The sequence below is a fragment of the Peromyscus leucopus genome, chromosome 8b, assembly GCF_004664715.2.
Source record: "Peromyscus leucopus breed LL Stock chromosome 8b, UCI_PerLeu_2.1, whole genome shotgun sequence".
Taxonomy (NCBI): domain Eukaryota; kingdom Metazoa; phylum Chordata; class Mammalia; order Rodentia; family Cricetidae; genus Peromyscus; species Peromyscus leucopus.
The window spans coordinates 24629434-24644359 of NC_051086.1; the positions used below are offsets into that span (position 1 = coordinate 24629434).

Here is a 14926-nt window from a genome sequence, read left to right on the forward strand (position 1 = left end):
CCAGCAAGCACGTGGCAGAGGTCACACTTGACTCACTGACTTCATCTCCATCAAACTCATCCAACCCTGAATCCAGACTTGTCCACTCCATTTGCACTCCCATCAGAAGAGTAAAGGCATCTTGTTGTATGCCTCTGAGACCTCACAGCAACAGCTGACCAACATAGCCACAAATCACAGCTACACAGCAGAGAACATGACCAGTGATCCGAGGAAGAAACAAATGCCCGGGAGGGAATCCTGAGACTCAGATGTCCTCATTGGAGAGGTAAATAGAAAACACATTAGAATGTTTGATGGCCCTGTAAAAATTAAGGATTTAATTTTGTGAGCTAAGAAAGAAGGAAAGCTACAAAGAACTACAAACTCCATTCAAACCCACACCAACATGTGCATAAACCTTTGCTCATTTTAATATCGTGTTTGACTACAGTGGTTGCTATATTTTATCCTCTTAGCTATACACAGCATGGCACAGTCTGTAATATGTCTGACTATAGCTCCAACCAATTTTGAGCGAGGCTTCTGTCCTGCACTCTGAGCTTTGGTGTCTCACACTGAGGGAATACTAGCCTGCACTCTATGCTGGCATTCTACTTTTGTCTTTGCATCAGCCACCCAGATAGAAACTATGGCTCAGAGTGCAAGACAAGAAAACGTGTCTCGTCATGCTAAGAATGTGGCAGGATTATCAGCTGTTGAGGTTAGATGTGAAATGCACACAATAGGTTCATGTATTTCAACCCTGGGTCCCCCATCTGGTAACCTGTTTGGGAAGGCTGTGGATCTTCTAGGAGGTAGCACTTCACTGCAGGATGTGAGCCACTTGAGCAAGGCTTGAGGTTCTATAGCCAAGCCCCACTTCCTGTTCACTCTCTGCTTCCTGTGTGTGAATGCAGTGTGCCCAGCCTCATAATCCTGCTGCCATGATGGGCCTTACACTGTTTATTGTCTGATGTCTGATCCCACAGTGAGAAAAGTCATTAAAACACCAGTCATGGGCTGGAGAAGAGCAGGCAGGAGGGAGCGCACTGTAGTCCCAGGTAACCCATGTGCCAGTGTGCCCCAGTCTCATCAGTAAGCCTGTGCGAGGAGGAACTGTGGTTACTTTGCATGGTGGGCGGCAGAAGAGTGGAAGGCTGGTGGAAACCATGGGCTTCTTCCTTTTCTGGAGACTTTCTTTTCTTCACTCCTCCACAAGAAACTGAGAACCACTGAGTTAGTGGACCCTGACTTGCTCTGCATTCACTGCTGATAGGTCCAGAAAAGTCTTCCTTTAATTCAAACCCTATGAGGAATGCTTCTCTACTTTGAGATGTAGGGAACAGACATCAGGACTTAACTAGTGTGTTGGTTAACTCTAACTGCTAACTGGACACATCCTAGAACCACCTGGGAAGAGGTTTTCAACTGAAGAATTGTCTTGACCATGTCTATGTGGGGTTGTCTTGATTGTTTATTAAGGTAGGAAGACTCACCCAAGAATGTGAGTACTAGTTCATGAATACAGTCCTGAGTTTGGTAAAGTGGAGAAAACTCTCTCAGTATAAGCAACCAGCAAGCCAGGATGGAATATCCTCTCGTTGCTCCTGACTGTGATGTAGCTAACTCCTGGAGGTCCTGATTGGCTCCCCCCAGTGATGAACCATAATATGGAATTGTGCCACATAAGCCTTCAACTGTGTTCTGAGATAGGAATTCTGGAAGGTGTTTAGATCATGAGAGATGTGATCCAACCCATTCAAGCTCATCAACCAATTTACAGATTCATAAGTTAATGGGCTACTGGGACGTGGTGGAAAACTTAAGGCACTGTCAGAAGTGGGTCACTGGAGACATGCCCTTGAAGGCTGAACATTTGTCTTGCCCCCACTGCCACATCTTGGTCATCACAGGCTCGGCAGCTTCCCTCTACCATAAGCTTTACTCACAATGCACTGCACCACCCCAGGCCTAAAAGCAACTGGGCCATAGAGGAAAACCCCAGAAACCACAAGACAAAAAACTCGTTTTCTCCTTTAAGTTGCTCAGCCTGGGTATTTTGTCGTAGCCATGAAAAGCTGACTCACCCCGCAGCTGGGTTATGTAATGCTGTACAGCCACTGTCCCGAACCTAACCTATACTTGGGGTCACACAAATCTGCATGCTGAAGTACAAGAGGCCTGCCTGGGTATTTGCAGGGATTTGTTGACATCCTTCATTCTGAGTCTCACCTTGTCAAGCACAAGGTTCCTCGGGGCCTTACTTACCATCACCAACAAACTGGAGCAGCGCCAGGTCGATCTGCCTCTTCCAGGGCGAGCCCTTCTGGAGGGCAATTCCGTAGCCAGTGGTGGCAAAGATGTACCCACTCCCGATGGTCACCAGTTTACAGCCTTCGTCCCTTCCGGCTTTGTAATTCAAGACGGCCGCGTCGTAGATGAAAGCGTCCAACTTCCTGAAAAGACAAGACACCAGGGAGTCAGGGGGTGGCCAGGTGCCATCTCAGGGCCCTGCTCCCCCAGCCAACTCCAGCACCTCACACAGTGGAGATGGTGACTCATGGTTGCTCCAGCCCCTTGTCATAAAAGGATCTATTTTTAATGAGGAGATAAAAGCCAAAACCTTTCCTTTTCAACTTACAAGAGGCAGCTAAATTAAGACATGAAGAATCCATATACCCAAGTGAGTAAACAGGCAGGTTTTTTGTTTGCTAAGTGTTTGTCCTTAGCACCTCCCAGCAGTGGGGAAATGGTGGCCTGTTTAAAAAGTTTCCTTCGGAACACCATGAACCACTAAAGGACAGTAGAACTAGGTGGTGGCATGCAAGCAGTGAAGAGGAATTAATCAGGAACGAGGCCTTTTTGTTTTAAAGACTTACATAAATACATTTGTGTTTGTGTTATAAAATCATTACACAGGAACATTTAAAAACTCAAATAATATAGAAAGGTATTAAGATAGGATTAAAATTACGTAAGTGATTAAATAAGTTACAAAATTCTATAACTCACAGTCTGTAACTATGAGGTTACCTCAATCAGCATATTGATGGGTATTCTGGGGTTTATATGTATTCTCTCTCTCTCTCTCTCTCTCTCTCTCTCTCTCTCTCTCTCTCTCTCTCTCTCTCACACACACACACACACACACACACACACATTCAGGAGATAGGAAAACTTTTATGTAAAGACAAGATGAACAGTTAAGGTTTTGTGAGTCATGTGTTCTTGGGTGCAACTGTAAATTTGCTGTGGTGGGGTGTTGTGGATTAATGGTCCCTCTTTCCATCAAAACTCTCAGTATATGGTCTATTTTGAAATTCAGTCATTGTGAATGTGACCAGTTAAGATAAGGTCTTACTGAATGGGCCCCTAATCCAGTATTGCATACACACACACACACACACACACACACACACACACACACACAGGAATTTGCATTATGTAAAGACTATAATTATGCAGCTAAGAACAATTGTACCTGTGAACAATGAGACCCCTAAAACAGACCTTTCTATCTCCTTCTCAGAGGCAGCACGGCCCTGCCAACACCCTGCTACCTAACTCTGAACCTTCATAACTTTAGGACAGCAAATTTCTCTTGTTTAAGTCTGTTAGTTCAGGCTACTTTGTCAGGGAAACCCAAAAAAGCATAGAGTTCCCAAACAATCCGATAATACAGCATGAACAAGCTCAGTTCTGTTCCACTGAAACTTCTTTATAAGACCTGGCTGTCCGTCCAATGTCGTTTCCCTCCTTTATTTCATCCCCCAAATGGATCACACCAAGGCACATCACAGAGTGCTCTCTTTTCTCATTTCACATGTGCTAAGCACATCTTTGTATCAATAAAAATAGTCTTTTTTTCTAATAAGTTTACTTTTATTGCAATACTGCATCTGTGCTTTGATTTGCTCTGTAGATTTTTGCATGGGGGCACATCTTTGGAATCTCCATGAAGTTCAAAACTGGGGCCACAATCATCAATTCAGAAGTCCTGTGTGACACCCCCACACTCACCATCTCCCAACAGCAAGCATCATGGCATCTTATGAATGATGTGGCTGAACCCAATAATTACTCAGGACCCAATTAGTGAGTATACACATAATTTCAACAATTTGAAGTTATCTGAAAGGGCCAAAACTATTGCCCTGAAGTGCAGGGATGGATGTTTCCATTCTAAAACAGGTAGGAAAACCACATCACAGATTATTCAACTTCCTGCCATGGTCTCTATTTCATTCTCTTTCTTTCTCTAAGGAGGAAACATAAAACATTGAAGCAAAGAAAAGTAAGAGTGTCAGGAGAAGATGCAGCGGGCTGCCTTCTGTCAGAGGCAGCCGCAGGAGGACTCCCTGTGGGAATACCAATTTGCAAGCTTTATAGTTATGTTCATCATTTCCATTTTCTCTGCTTTTGTTATGGTTTTTGTAATGATTACAGGTGAGGCAACCCTACAGGGCTTATCTAACTTATAGAAAGACTCCAGATCGTCTATCCCAAACACTAGGTATTAATCTCTGGTCTTGTCAAAAGGAATCAGAGCATCCAAGCATCAGCACCAGCATGAAGTTGAGTGTGGCCAGTGGTACAGGCAACCAGAGCTGCCCAGAGAAGCAGGTGCAGCCTTTCTGCAAGGTCAGCTATATGGGAACAGCGGGGATAATGGGTGGAGAGCTGCAAAAGACGTCAGGTCTCAAGAACTCACAGCAGTGGTGGCTTCTTGTGCAACCCTTGCATAAGACTGGCCTGCCAACATCCCATCACAAGGGGTGGGGATTTATATTCCTCAGTAGTGTAGTCACTGGCAAGTTGTCTGTGGTCAAGTAAATGTCCCCAACCCATGCTCATGCAAGCAACCTTAATCAAATGCAGTGGGTCACAGGAAAGGGCATGAAAATAGGAGGTGGCTTGTTGGGAAGAAGAATGGGGTTCAGTAGGTGAGAGGGAAGGGAATAAGGAAGGATAATGGGGGATATAATTAAAGACGATATATGTACATAGTCTTTATAATAAATATAAAATAATATATAATAAATATAAAAATAAAGGAAAGGTTCAAAGTCATTCATAGTGTAGGACTAGAGCACTGGATTGGTAGATAGAGCATATTTGAGTCCTAGGCTGGGTTTGGATGAGGCCATGGCCTCGGGAAGCCACTTCTTCCCTTTGGATAGTGGGCTCTTCATCTGTGGGGTGAGGGGGTCACGGTGTTCTGCTGCAATTCTGAGACATCCTAGGATTCTGTAAGCTGCGAGTCGCCTCCCGTGACTATCAGAGGGTGGTCAGACATTGGATCCTGTATCGGCGGAATTTCTCCTTTTTGATAAAGCTGAGGTGCTTGTTATGTCAATACTTCACATACCACAGTTGCCATGGAGATACTGAGAACCTTGGTTTTATAAAGACTTTCTGAGTCTCAGCAAACTCCCTCAATTCCTCAAGAAATAACCATAAACACACATCTACAGACTTACATGTATGCAGAACAGTCTCGCCTTCAGCCACCCTACTGATATCCCTAGCATCTGTCATCTCACCATCCCTCTAACCCCCTCTAATACACTGTTGGGAGGGAAATCAAAAGATAAGCTTGGCAATCACGCAAGAGTTGTCCAATAGCAGCTTCAATTGGTGTTGTTAGGGACAGCCACAGAATTCTGCAAATCAGTTCCATATTTCATGACACGTTCTGCTGAGCAACAGCCAGATGAAGAGATAGGAAAAAGGCAAGACGATTCATGGCAGGGACATGGTTGATCCTGACAAAAACACTTATACACTGGATGGCTGGAGGGGCCAAAGAAACATGTCTTCAGGGCTATAGCCACAGGAAGCCACAGACAGAGAATCCTGTTCTTCTTGGCCCACCTCTCTGTGTTTCTGGGGCCACAGCAAAACACAAGCAGTGCTAACATTTGAAACTGGGAGTGCATGAAGTAGATCTCCTCTCTCTCTCTCTCTCTCTCTCTCTCTCTCTCTCTCTCTCTCTCTCTCTCTCTCACACACACACACACACACACACACATACACACACACCAGTAGTTCTAGAGTACTAGGATCTAGACACACATGGACAGAGATACCTGCATGTTCAAAACAATATCCTTGGGCATCAATCCAATTGAGACATCACCATTGCCCAGGAGACAGATGACATCATTCCTGTTCTTTTCTATTTTGTTTTCAAGCATACAAGCTTCTGGAAAGCTAAGGCAGTCTTGGGTGCAACTGTGGTATTCCATACTCTACACCTCAACACTCTCCATGGATGCTTTCTGCAGTGATGCAAATGTCCTGCTTCTGCAGTCTCCTGTGGGTAGTGGTCTTTGAACCGCAGTTAATGCAGCCAGCCACAGAACCGAGTTTGTAATTTCATTGAACTGCACTGATTTAGATACTAATAAAAATGGCTAAATGTGGCTGAGGGCTACAGGAAGGGACAATATCCACCAGGTATCCTGTCATAGGTAAGGGGAAGCCTGGGGTAGCCAGACTCTGGACTCTCTTCCTTGCTCACACTGCAAAAGTTTTATCTGTTATCTGTTTCCCATCAGAAACAGTGCTGTCGTTAGGAAGAAAAAAGAATTAAACTGCCGATATGCTGGAAAGTGGTCCTTGTGAGCTGGAGGCTTTGGATGCTGCACCTGTATTTCTAAGGCTTGGGTTTTGTTTTGTTGTGGGTTAGGTTGGGTTTTTTTTCTCTCTGCAAAGAGGAGCTGAGAGTATCTGCCCTCAGAGGGCTGTTGGGAACAAAGTGATGTTATGTAAGTAAAGTATGTGCAGTGGCCGGCTTATAGCAAATGCTTAAAATGCATAAACGCATTCAGTTAAGTTCAGTTTATGGCTAAAGGACCCACAAATTTTATGCACCCTCTGTAATAAGTCCAGTTCCAAATACTTTGCCAGAATTGCCTTCTTTTATCTATTCCCATTATTATTTTCCCACTTATGTTTAAACAGACACTTTTTTTTTGAAAGGCTATGGCAGCCAAGACTCTAGGTGTGCAAGGATGAGTGAATCCTGTTGTGTGCATTTGCTAACTCTCTGGTTGGGAAGCTGAATTTGGCTGGACACCATCACCCAGCTTCTAAGTGTCCCATGCTAGATTTAGATTTCAGGGGATGCCAAGGCCACTGAGGCCCTAGGACTTAAAACTAGGAGGGTGCAGTTCTGTGTACTACTTAGGAAATTCAAATTAGGATTTAACACTGTAAATCAAGCCAGATACACACATACACACACACACACACACACACACACACACACACACACACACACACGGCAAGGATGAGTCAGAGCAGTAAGAGTTTAAAGACATCAGGTGCGTGATTCAGCTTTTGTCTGTTCCCCCAGTAAACACCTAGCATGTAGGTGTGGAGTTACCTGCATGGGACGCTCTTTCTGAATTTAATATATCCTAATCTGTTGGTTAGCTGGTTGCTGATGGGCACAGACTCTTGTTGGAAACAAAGGTTGATGAGGAGGAAGAGAGCACCTCGAGGAGTCTGGTTGGCCACAGACATTTGAGCTGTGACTGCAGGAGGCCAGAGTGATGAATCTGGCTGCAGATGGTTAATTGTCAGTGCTGAGCTCTGACCAGCACAGAGCAAAGGCCAGCCCTGGGGGCCTCCATCCTTCAGAACTAAGCATCCACTTGAAAGCTCAGGCCTCAAAGGGGAGGGAATCTGACTACTTGGGTTCTCTACATCTTCAGGAGGAAATCATCCTCTCACCTATCCAGCCAAGGGCTTCTCCCGCTGTGCAGGAGGAGGTTCAAAGGTCAGGGCCTGCCTGTGGTGGAGACAGAGTCCTATCTGGCACCCTGAGACCAATACCACCTGTTCTCAGAAATTCCACCCCTTTTGTGGTAGATGAATTGACACTCTTGCTTCTTAACATGGAGCCTAAAACCCCAAACAACACACACACACACACACACACACACACACACACGCACGCACGCACGCACGCACGCACGCACGCACGCACGCACTCACACAACACCAAACATCACAGAATCTGTAGATGCCATTGCTCTCTCTGTCACCAGCGGTCTTCAAGAAACACAAATGATTAGAAATGGTGGTAATTCCAAAGAAGAGAGGGACCAGACCTATGCAGGGAAGCACAGGTGAGGAGGCAATCTCACAGAGACCTGAAGCTACTTGAGCCTGCTGACTTCCTGCTGGGGACTTTTGACAGCTCTGGAGAGCTCTACAGCCTTCAGGCATGTAGATCTGACCTCCTCACTTCAGGGGGTCCAACATGCTTGTATCTATGCAATGCCCTTGCAAGGCCACTCTAGGTTCCAAACTATTTTTTAAAGAAGTTGATTCCCCATACTCGAGTGATGACTGTACCCCATCATTGAGGAATGGGTCCTTTCTGGGAATGGGACTTGTGTTGCTAGGCAGCCTGATATTTCCTAATCAAAAGCTTCCGGTTTTAGCTCATCATCTTATGCATGTTTTCAGATGCTCTCTGGGGGTCTCGGCACATTTAAAGGCTAATTATATAGTTAAAGTTAATTATTCATTCATTAACATTCAAGAAGCCTCTAACAAGACAGTGACTTGTTCTGATGAATTAATAAAATTAGAGCGTGTGTGTGTGTGTGTGTGTGTGTGTGTGTGTGTGTGTGTGTGTGTATGTTTGGAGAACTAGTCTCAAGTGTTATGAAAACAGAAATGTCTCTTTGATGATAACCGAATGCATTTTTTTAGTTCATGCCAAAGCTTTGCTGGGGAGATGCTCAGTAGGTAAAACACTTGCTCAGCAAGCATGAGGATCTGAGTTCAAATTCCCAGAATCCACGTGAAATCTGGACACAGTATTCATGCCTGCAATTCTAGTGCTCCTACATCAAGATGAAAGTCTCTAGATGTTCATGAGTCAGATATCCTGGTGTATGCACACACACTGCACCAGGCTATTTTGCACATTTAGACAACTGTGAATTAGTGCACACCTCTCACATTCTTCTTCACAGCTCTGACAAGGAGGCCTCATCACAGGACCTCTCTGAGCCTTGGTTTGGCCTTCTGTAAGATGGGCAAATGACCCTTCTCCTGCAGTGCTGGATGTTGGATAGATAAAAATGGAAAAGAAGGTGCTTTGTAATTGCAGATCTTGATGAACCTTGGGGGATTGCAAATGTTAATTTTGTATGAGAAGAGAAGGGTGTATGGATCATGAGCAAGCACCAGACACGGGGCTGTTGGCAGAGGGCATGTGTGGTTCCCAGAAGGTACTCCTGAGGCTTGACATCCTTTGCACATGTTTACTAGGAATAATACAGTCAGTCAATACCCACCCTCAACCAGACTGGTCTACAGCTGGCATTAAGAAAGTAGCTTAGGCTCACAGTTGTCCAAATATATTTTTAAACATTTATGTATCTATTTATTTATTTGTTTGTTTGTTTTTTATGTGTATGTGTGTGCTTACATTATACACCCGCATGTGTGTTATGGATCCCATACGGAGATCAAAGTACAATTTTCAGAAGTGGGTTCTCTCCTTCTAACATATGGGTTTCAGGCATGAAAACCAGGCAAGTGCCATTACCCACTGAGCCATCTTGCAGGTCCCAGGCTTACACTTTAAAAAAAAAAAATGCGTTTATTTATTTATTTATTTATTTATTTATTTATTTATTTATTAGTTATTTATTTAGTTAGTTAGTTATTGTGTGTGTGTGTGTGTGTGTGTGTGTGTGTACTTGTGCATATAGGTGCCTGCTGAAGACAGAATAGGTCTTTGGATCTGGATCTGGAGTTAAAGGCAGTTATGAGGCACTCAACATTGGTGATAAGAACAGATTCCCCATCCTCTAGAAGAGCAAGCATTCTTAATCACCATGGTATCTCTCTAGCTCCAGGCTCACATTTTTGACTCTGAGTTTGTGAATGCAAACATTGAAATCAGAATTATACTGACATTGATTAATTTTATAGTAAATTCCATTAAGCTGACTTAACTCCTAGATCAATATCTTGCATGGCATAGTCACATTGTCCCTGTCCCCTTTTTTATTTTGGAAACTGTTTTCACTGGAGTCAATTCTGTCTAAATTTTATGAAGATTTGATTCATTGATCAACTTTTGGAGCACAACAAACTCAACTAATTTATGATTCCTGCCATTTGGGATTTTTCTTTTGTAGTTATTATTTTCACCAAGTCCAATTCTCTTGAGTCAAAATTGTGCAGAAATACAAAATTAGCAAAGAAGACTCCAGTCGTCTATGGATTTTTAATCAATAACGAATTTCATCCTGTGTGCTTTTAGCTGCTGTCAGCTTAATTTGTGTTGATTATTCCTACCAAGAACATGCACTGTGAGCTGGAAACAAAAAGACACATGCTTAATATTTATTTTTACTGTGAAGATTCTGAGTAAATTTGTAAGACAGACAAGAATGGTAGAGAAGTGGAGAGGATTTGAGAGGAGGAACAGATGTCAAGAAAAATAGGAAGAGAGATAGATGGGAGCGCAAGAAAGAGAGAATCAGGAAAAGAGGCAGAAAGAGAAAGAACTTCAAGCACCCGGAGGAATGAAGTGGAGAGCAGATAGTAAGGCTCCAAGAGAGGCAGAAAAGAGAGGCAATGGGATGGGAGGGAGGAGGGAAATGATGGAATCGAGGCTACAAGGTGGCTGTGTCCTTGGCCCCCAACTTCAGACACAGGAAAGGACTGAAATGATAGAAGATCGCTGCTTTTATTCCATTTCATTTACTTTGGACCCAAGTTGATTGCATCCAAAGGGTGGTAATATCATAGAATAGTGTGTGGAGTTTTCACAGAAGGGAATTGAAACCCACAATTCTCCATTCAAGAAGATGTACAGAGCCTGTATTTCCAAACCCACCCACTGCAGACCACTGCAAGTGCCTGCGCTGAGCCAGCATAGGGCTTCCCACACGCAGGGGACTCTGGAGGAACAGGGTTGGTCACAAGCTGGAGGAGACAGGCCAGTCTGTGTCTCACAAAGCCTTGATCCCCCATCTGACCAGAAGGGTTTCATGATCCTTCTTGTGTGTTTATAGTAGGGTGAGATAATAGCTGTAGACCTTCCTGTGAAGGAGGACATTACTCAAATGCCACTCTTTCTCCTCACCAGAGTGAGCTCTGGTGTAGAAGCATCATTCCTTCTGGATGGTCATTCACATGAGGAGTTCCTTGTCATACTTCTCAGTGGTTGAAATCAGAGCTCATGGTTCTGATAGCAAGAAACAATGTCCTTGTTCAGACTTTCCTAGAATGATCACTTCCTGACAGACACTGTGTTCTTTGCCTGACTATTCCAATAATTTCCACTCATATCCTATGGAGGGGACAAGCTAAAGAGCACTTTTGTTTAGAAAAAGAAAAACCTTCAGACATATTTATTTTACTTTATGTGTATGGTTGTTTTGCATGTGTGTGCCTGGTGTCTGTAGAGGTCAGAAGAGGGCATTAATCTCCTGGGACTGGAAATGTGGTTGTGAGCCATCATGTGGGTACTAGGGAATGATCCCCAAGTCCTCTCTAAGAGTCACAAGTACTCTTAATTGCTGAGCCATCTCTCCAACTCCTGAAAAGCATGTCTTCTAAAGATGTGTTTGCTTTAATGTGAGTACCTGCATGTATGTCTGCATATCATGTGAGTGCCAGGTGGCTTCAAAGCCAAAAATGGGTGACAGATGCCCTGGAATTGGAGTTACAGGGCTGTGAGCCACCATATGGATGCTGAAACCAAATGAGGTCCTCTACAAGAGCAACAACGCTCTTAACTACTGTGCCATCTCCCCAGCCCCCAGATAGCATTTTATAAGTGGGAAAGGTAGAGTTCAAGAGGCAAATTAAGTTGTGTAAGATGTCCCAGCTGAGTTTTAGCAGAGAACACATTTGAGTCTAGGAAGCTAAGTCCCAAACACCCCCATTACAATGTAGAAATGATGGGATATGAAGACTTTGTCGGGTTCCAGGACTGAAACACAAGGAATCTGTACAACCAGAAAATACAAAAATCCAAGAAAGATTCTAAGTCAGTCACATTCTAGAACGTGGGGACTCAGTGCCAATGGCTTCCCTAAGTCAGAGTATCTAATTCTCCAAGGAATTACAGGTCATGTGATATGGGACATGGGGTCAGAGAGGTGTCAAAAGACACACAGTGAACAAGTTAACTAGACCCAGGCTGTGAGACTGAGTCTTTCTCACTAAGTCCACAATCTACCATGAAGTCACTCAGAAAGAAGGCAAATTAACAAACCAATCAGTTGACCATAGGAGACTTGAAGTTTCAAGAAAGTCTGACTATTTTGATTGAGGAATTCTATTTACAGCTTGCAGAATGGAACTGAGGATTCATTAAAATGTTTAACATAGATGCCCAACTACTAGCCCTCAGCTTACCAGAGAAGCTCCAGCTTGAGTCAACTGTGATGCAAAAACATGGGGTTTCCCAGCAGCCCTAGAGAGTGAAGGCAAAAACACCTACAGATCCAGAAGCTCATCAAAACATTGTAATTGAAATTTTTGACCTACTGCATATAGTTGGGTTGCATGTGCAGAAATAAATATTGTAATTACAGATGAAGGTATAAATAGATGCAAAAATATACAGCAAAGGTCTAAGAGAAATGGACTATACATCAAATCAATGATTATCCAGCTAGGGCTGGTTTGATGCTGGCATGTGGTCAATGGGATATTTATTCATCTCCAGTTATTTTTCATTTTTGCTCCGAGAATATGTTTTATAATGAGAAGCAGAAAGCATGATAGTCCAGGACAAAGCTCCTAGAACTAGTTCACTTCAATTCTCAAGTTTGCTGGTTCTGTTCCTGAGCACATAAATTTACCAGTGATTAGCTGTCTGTACAGCAGAATGCTAATCAGCACAAACTCAACAAAAGGTAGCTATGAAGAATCCACTGATAACAAAGTGTGTGTGTGTTATACTCCAACGTGAATTGAGAGCTACCTAAGCAACTACAGGTGGGAGGCACAAGAAACCAGCCAGCACAATGGCCACCCAAGGGTGGGGTTCCCTCACAAGGTTTAACACTAGACACATGTGCATTGTGCCTTCCTGTGGGATACAACCCCATTTCCTACAGTGCATCTGCAGACGGGACCTGAGCAGTGCATGTACCCAGGCATCTAAGGATATTCTTCTCTGCAAGTGCTGACACTGGAAATCTGCAGGGAGGAGGTGCTGCAAGAGTCCCACTGTGGTTGGTGACTTTCATATGATGAACAGTGTCAGCAGGTGCTAAACAGGGTCTTTGAAGATGTCATTAACTGAGGATCTTGACATAACATTACCTAGGGTATATATGTCCAATGGCCTCAGCTTTATAAGAAAAGATACACAGGGAAAGAAGCCCATGTGGACATGAAGTCATAGGAGAGAGAGAGGCAGCTACAAGCCAAGGGAACCAGGAGCCCCCAGAAGCAGAAGCTGGAAGTGAGGAAGTATTCTCCACCAGAGACCCTGGAAGGAACATGTCCCCATCATCATCTTGACTTTGAACTTCTGGCCTCTAGAACTGAGAGAATGCATTTCTAGTTGGGAAAGCCAGCATTCTGTGGCAGGTGCTTGTGGGTGCCCTCAGCCATCACTGCAGGAGGGGACAGTGTCACTCTCCACCTACATTTCTTGTCTCTTGTTGTTTTGAGATAGATCCTCAATATGTAGTCAAGAACGTCTGCAAATTTGTGATCCTCCTGCATCTGCCTCTCAGGTGCCGAGATGACAAGCCACGGTTTTGATCACAGGTGTGTCACAGTGCCCAGCACCTACCTGCAGTTCTCTACAGGTGGGACTTGTCTGCCTTTGCAGTTGGGACAAGGCTCCCTTTGAGATGTGGATGAAGTCTTAAAATGTGTACTAGATGATTTTACAGCCTGAGCCAGCCCGACTAGTGGAAGGCTCACTTCTCCAAAGGCTTATTAGACAAGACATTGATAAGACCATCTAAGGTTGACACTTAGATGCTGTGATCATTAGTACCTGATGAGTGGAAGCCTGTTTGTAATTTTAGCTGTTGGGAGAAAGGAGCCTGTTACTAAGACACAGATGGTCAAGAGCACACAGATTCTCTGCTCCTGCTCCTACACCTTATAATAAGCAAGTCTGGCCTGTTTCAGAGTTCCCTTCTCAAGTCGAAAAGAGGGACAGCCCATTGTGGGTCAGACTCTGAATGCTGGCTCTACCTCAAGTAGGTCCTTGTGCAGGTTGCTGCTTATTCCCAAGCCTTAGTCCCTTCTGCAAAATGGAGAGGTTGCATAACCAGCAGAATGGAAGGGCAAAGAAGCAGTTACAGATTTGAAGTTCCTACTTTGGGTGGGAGACACACCCAAAGAATACAGAATCTGGGCTGGGACAGCGGCTCAGTCAGTAAAGTACATGACTTGCCAACAAGAGGACCGGAGTCCATCCTCAGAAGCCAACATCCTTATCATCACAGTGTTGAGGAGTCAGAGACAGACAGACAGAACGTGGTGAGTTCTAAGCCAGTGAGAGACCCTGTCTCAAAAAACATGGTGGCCAGGGTTTTGAGGAAGAAAACCCAAGGTTGAACTCTGGCCTCTACACCCATGTGTACACACATGTGTACAAGGCTGCACACATGCACACATATGCTTAAAAATAAGAATATCGAATCTTCTAGGGAGTTCTGACTTCTTTGAGTTTCTCAAGAGAAACCACACTGTGTATGGCTCTACTCTTAAGGAATACAGTTTCCTCCCTGGAGTCTTTGTCTTTTCCATCACAATGGAAGCAGAAATATTCTTGAAAATAGCAATAAAAATTTCAAAGAAGGAACAGACATGTTGAAATGAGAACTTGTACAAACTTTGCACTGGTTTTATATAACAGTGGGCAATTAGAGGCACCCTGGCTGTGTGTTGTCGCAGAGATGATCACCGCGTTACTGTATTTAAG

At 44.0% G+C, this 14926-nt stretch overlaps 1 protein-coding gene across 2 annotated transcripts in view; it reads right to left on the bottom strand.

The window, feature by feature from the left end:
• Grin2a (glutamate ionotropic receptor NMDA type subunit 2A) overlaps positions 1–14926 on the bottom strand; it is a 437010-nt gene that overhangs the window by 41773 nt on the left and 380311 nt on the right. For both annotated transcript variants that reach the window (XM_028872877.2, XM_028872878.2), the window contains one exon: positions 2251–2438. In XM_028872877.2, coding sequence (XP_028728710.1) covers positions 2251–2438 — 188 coding nt within the window. The remainder of the gene's footprint in view (positions 1–2250; positions 2439–14926) is intronic.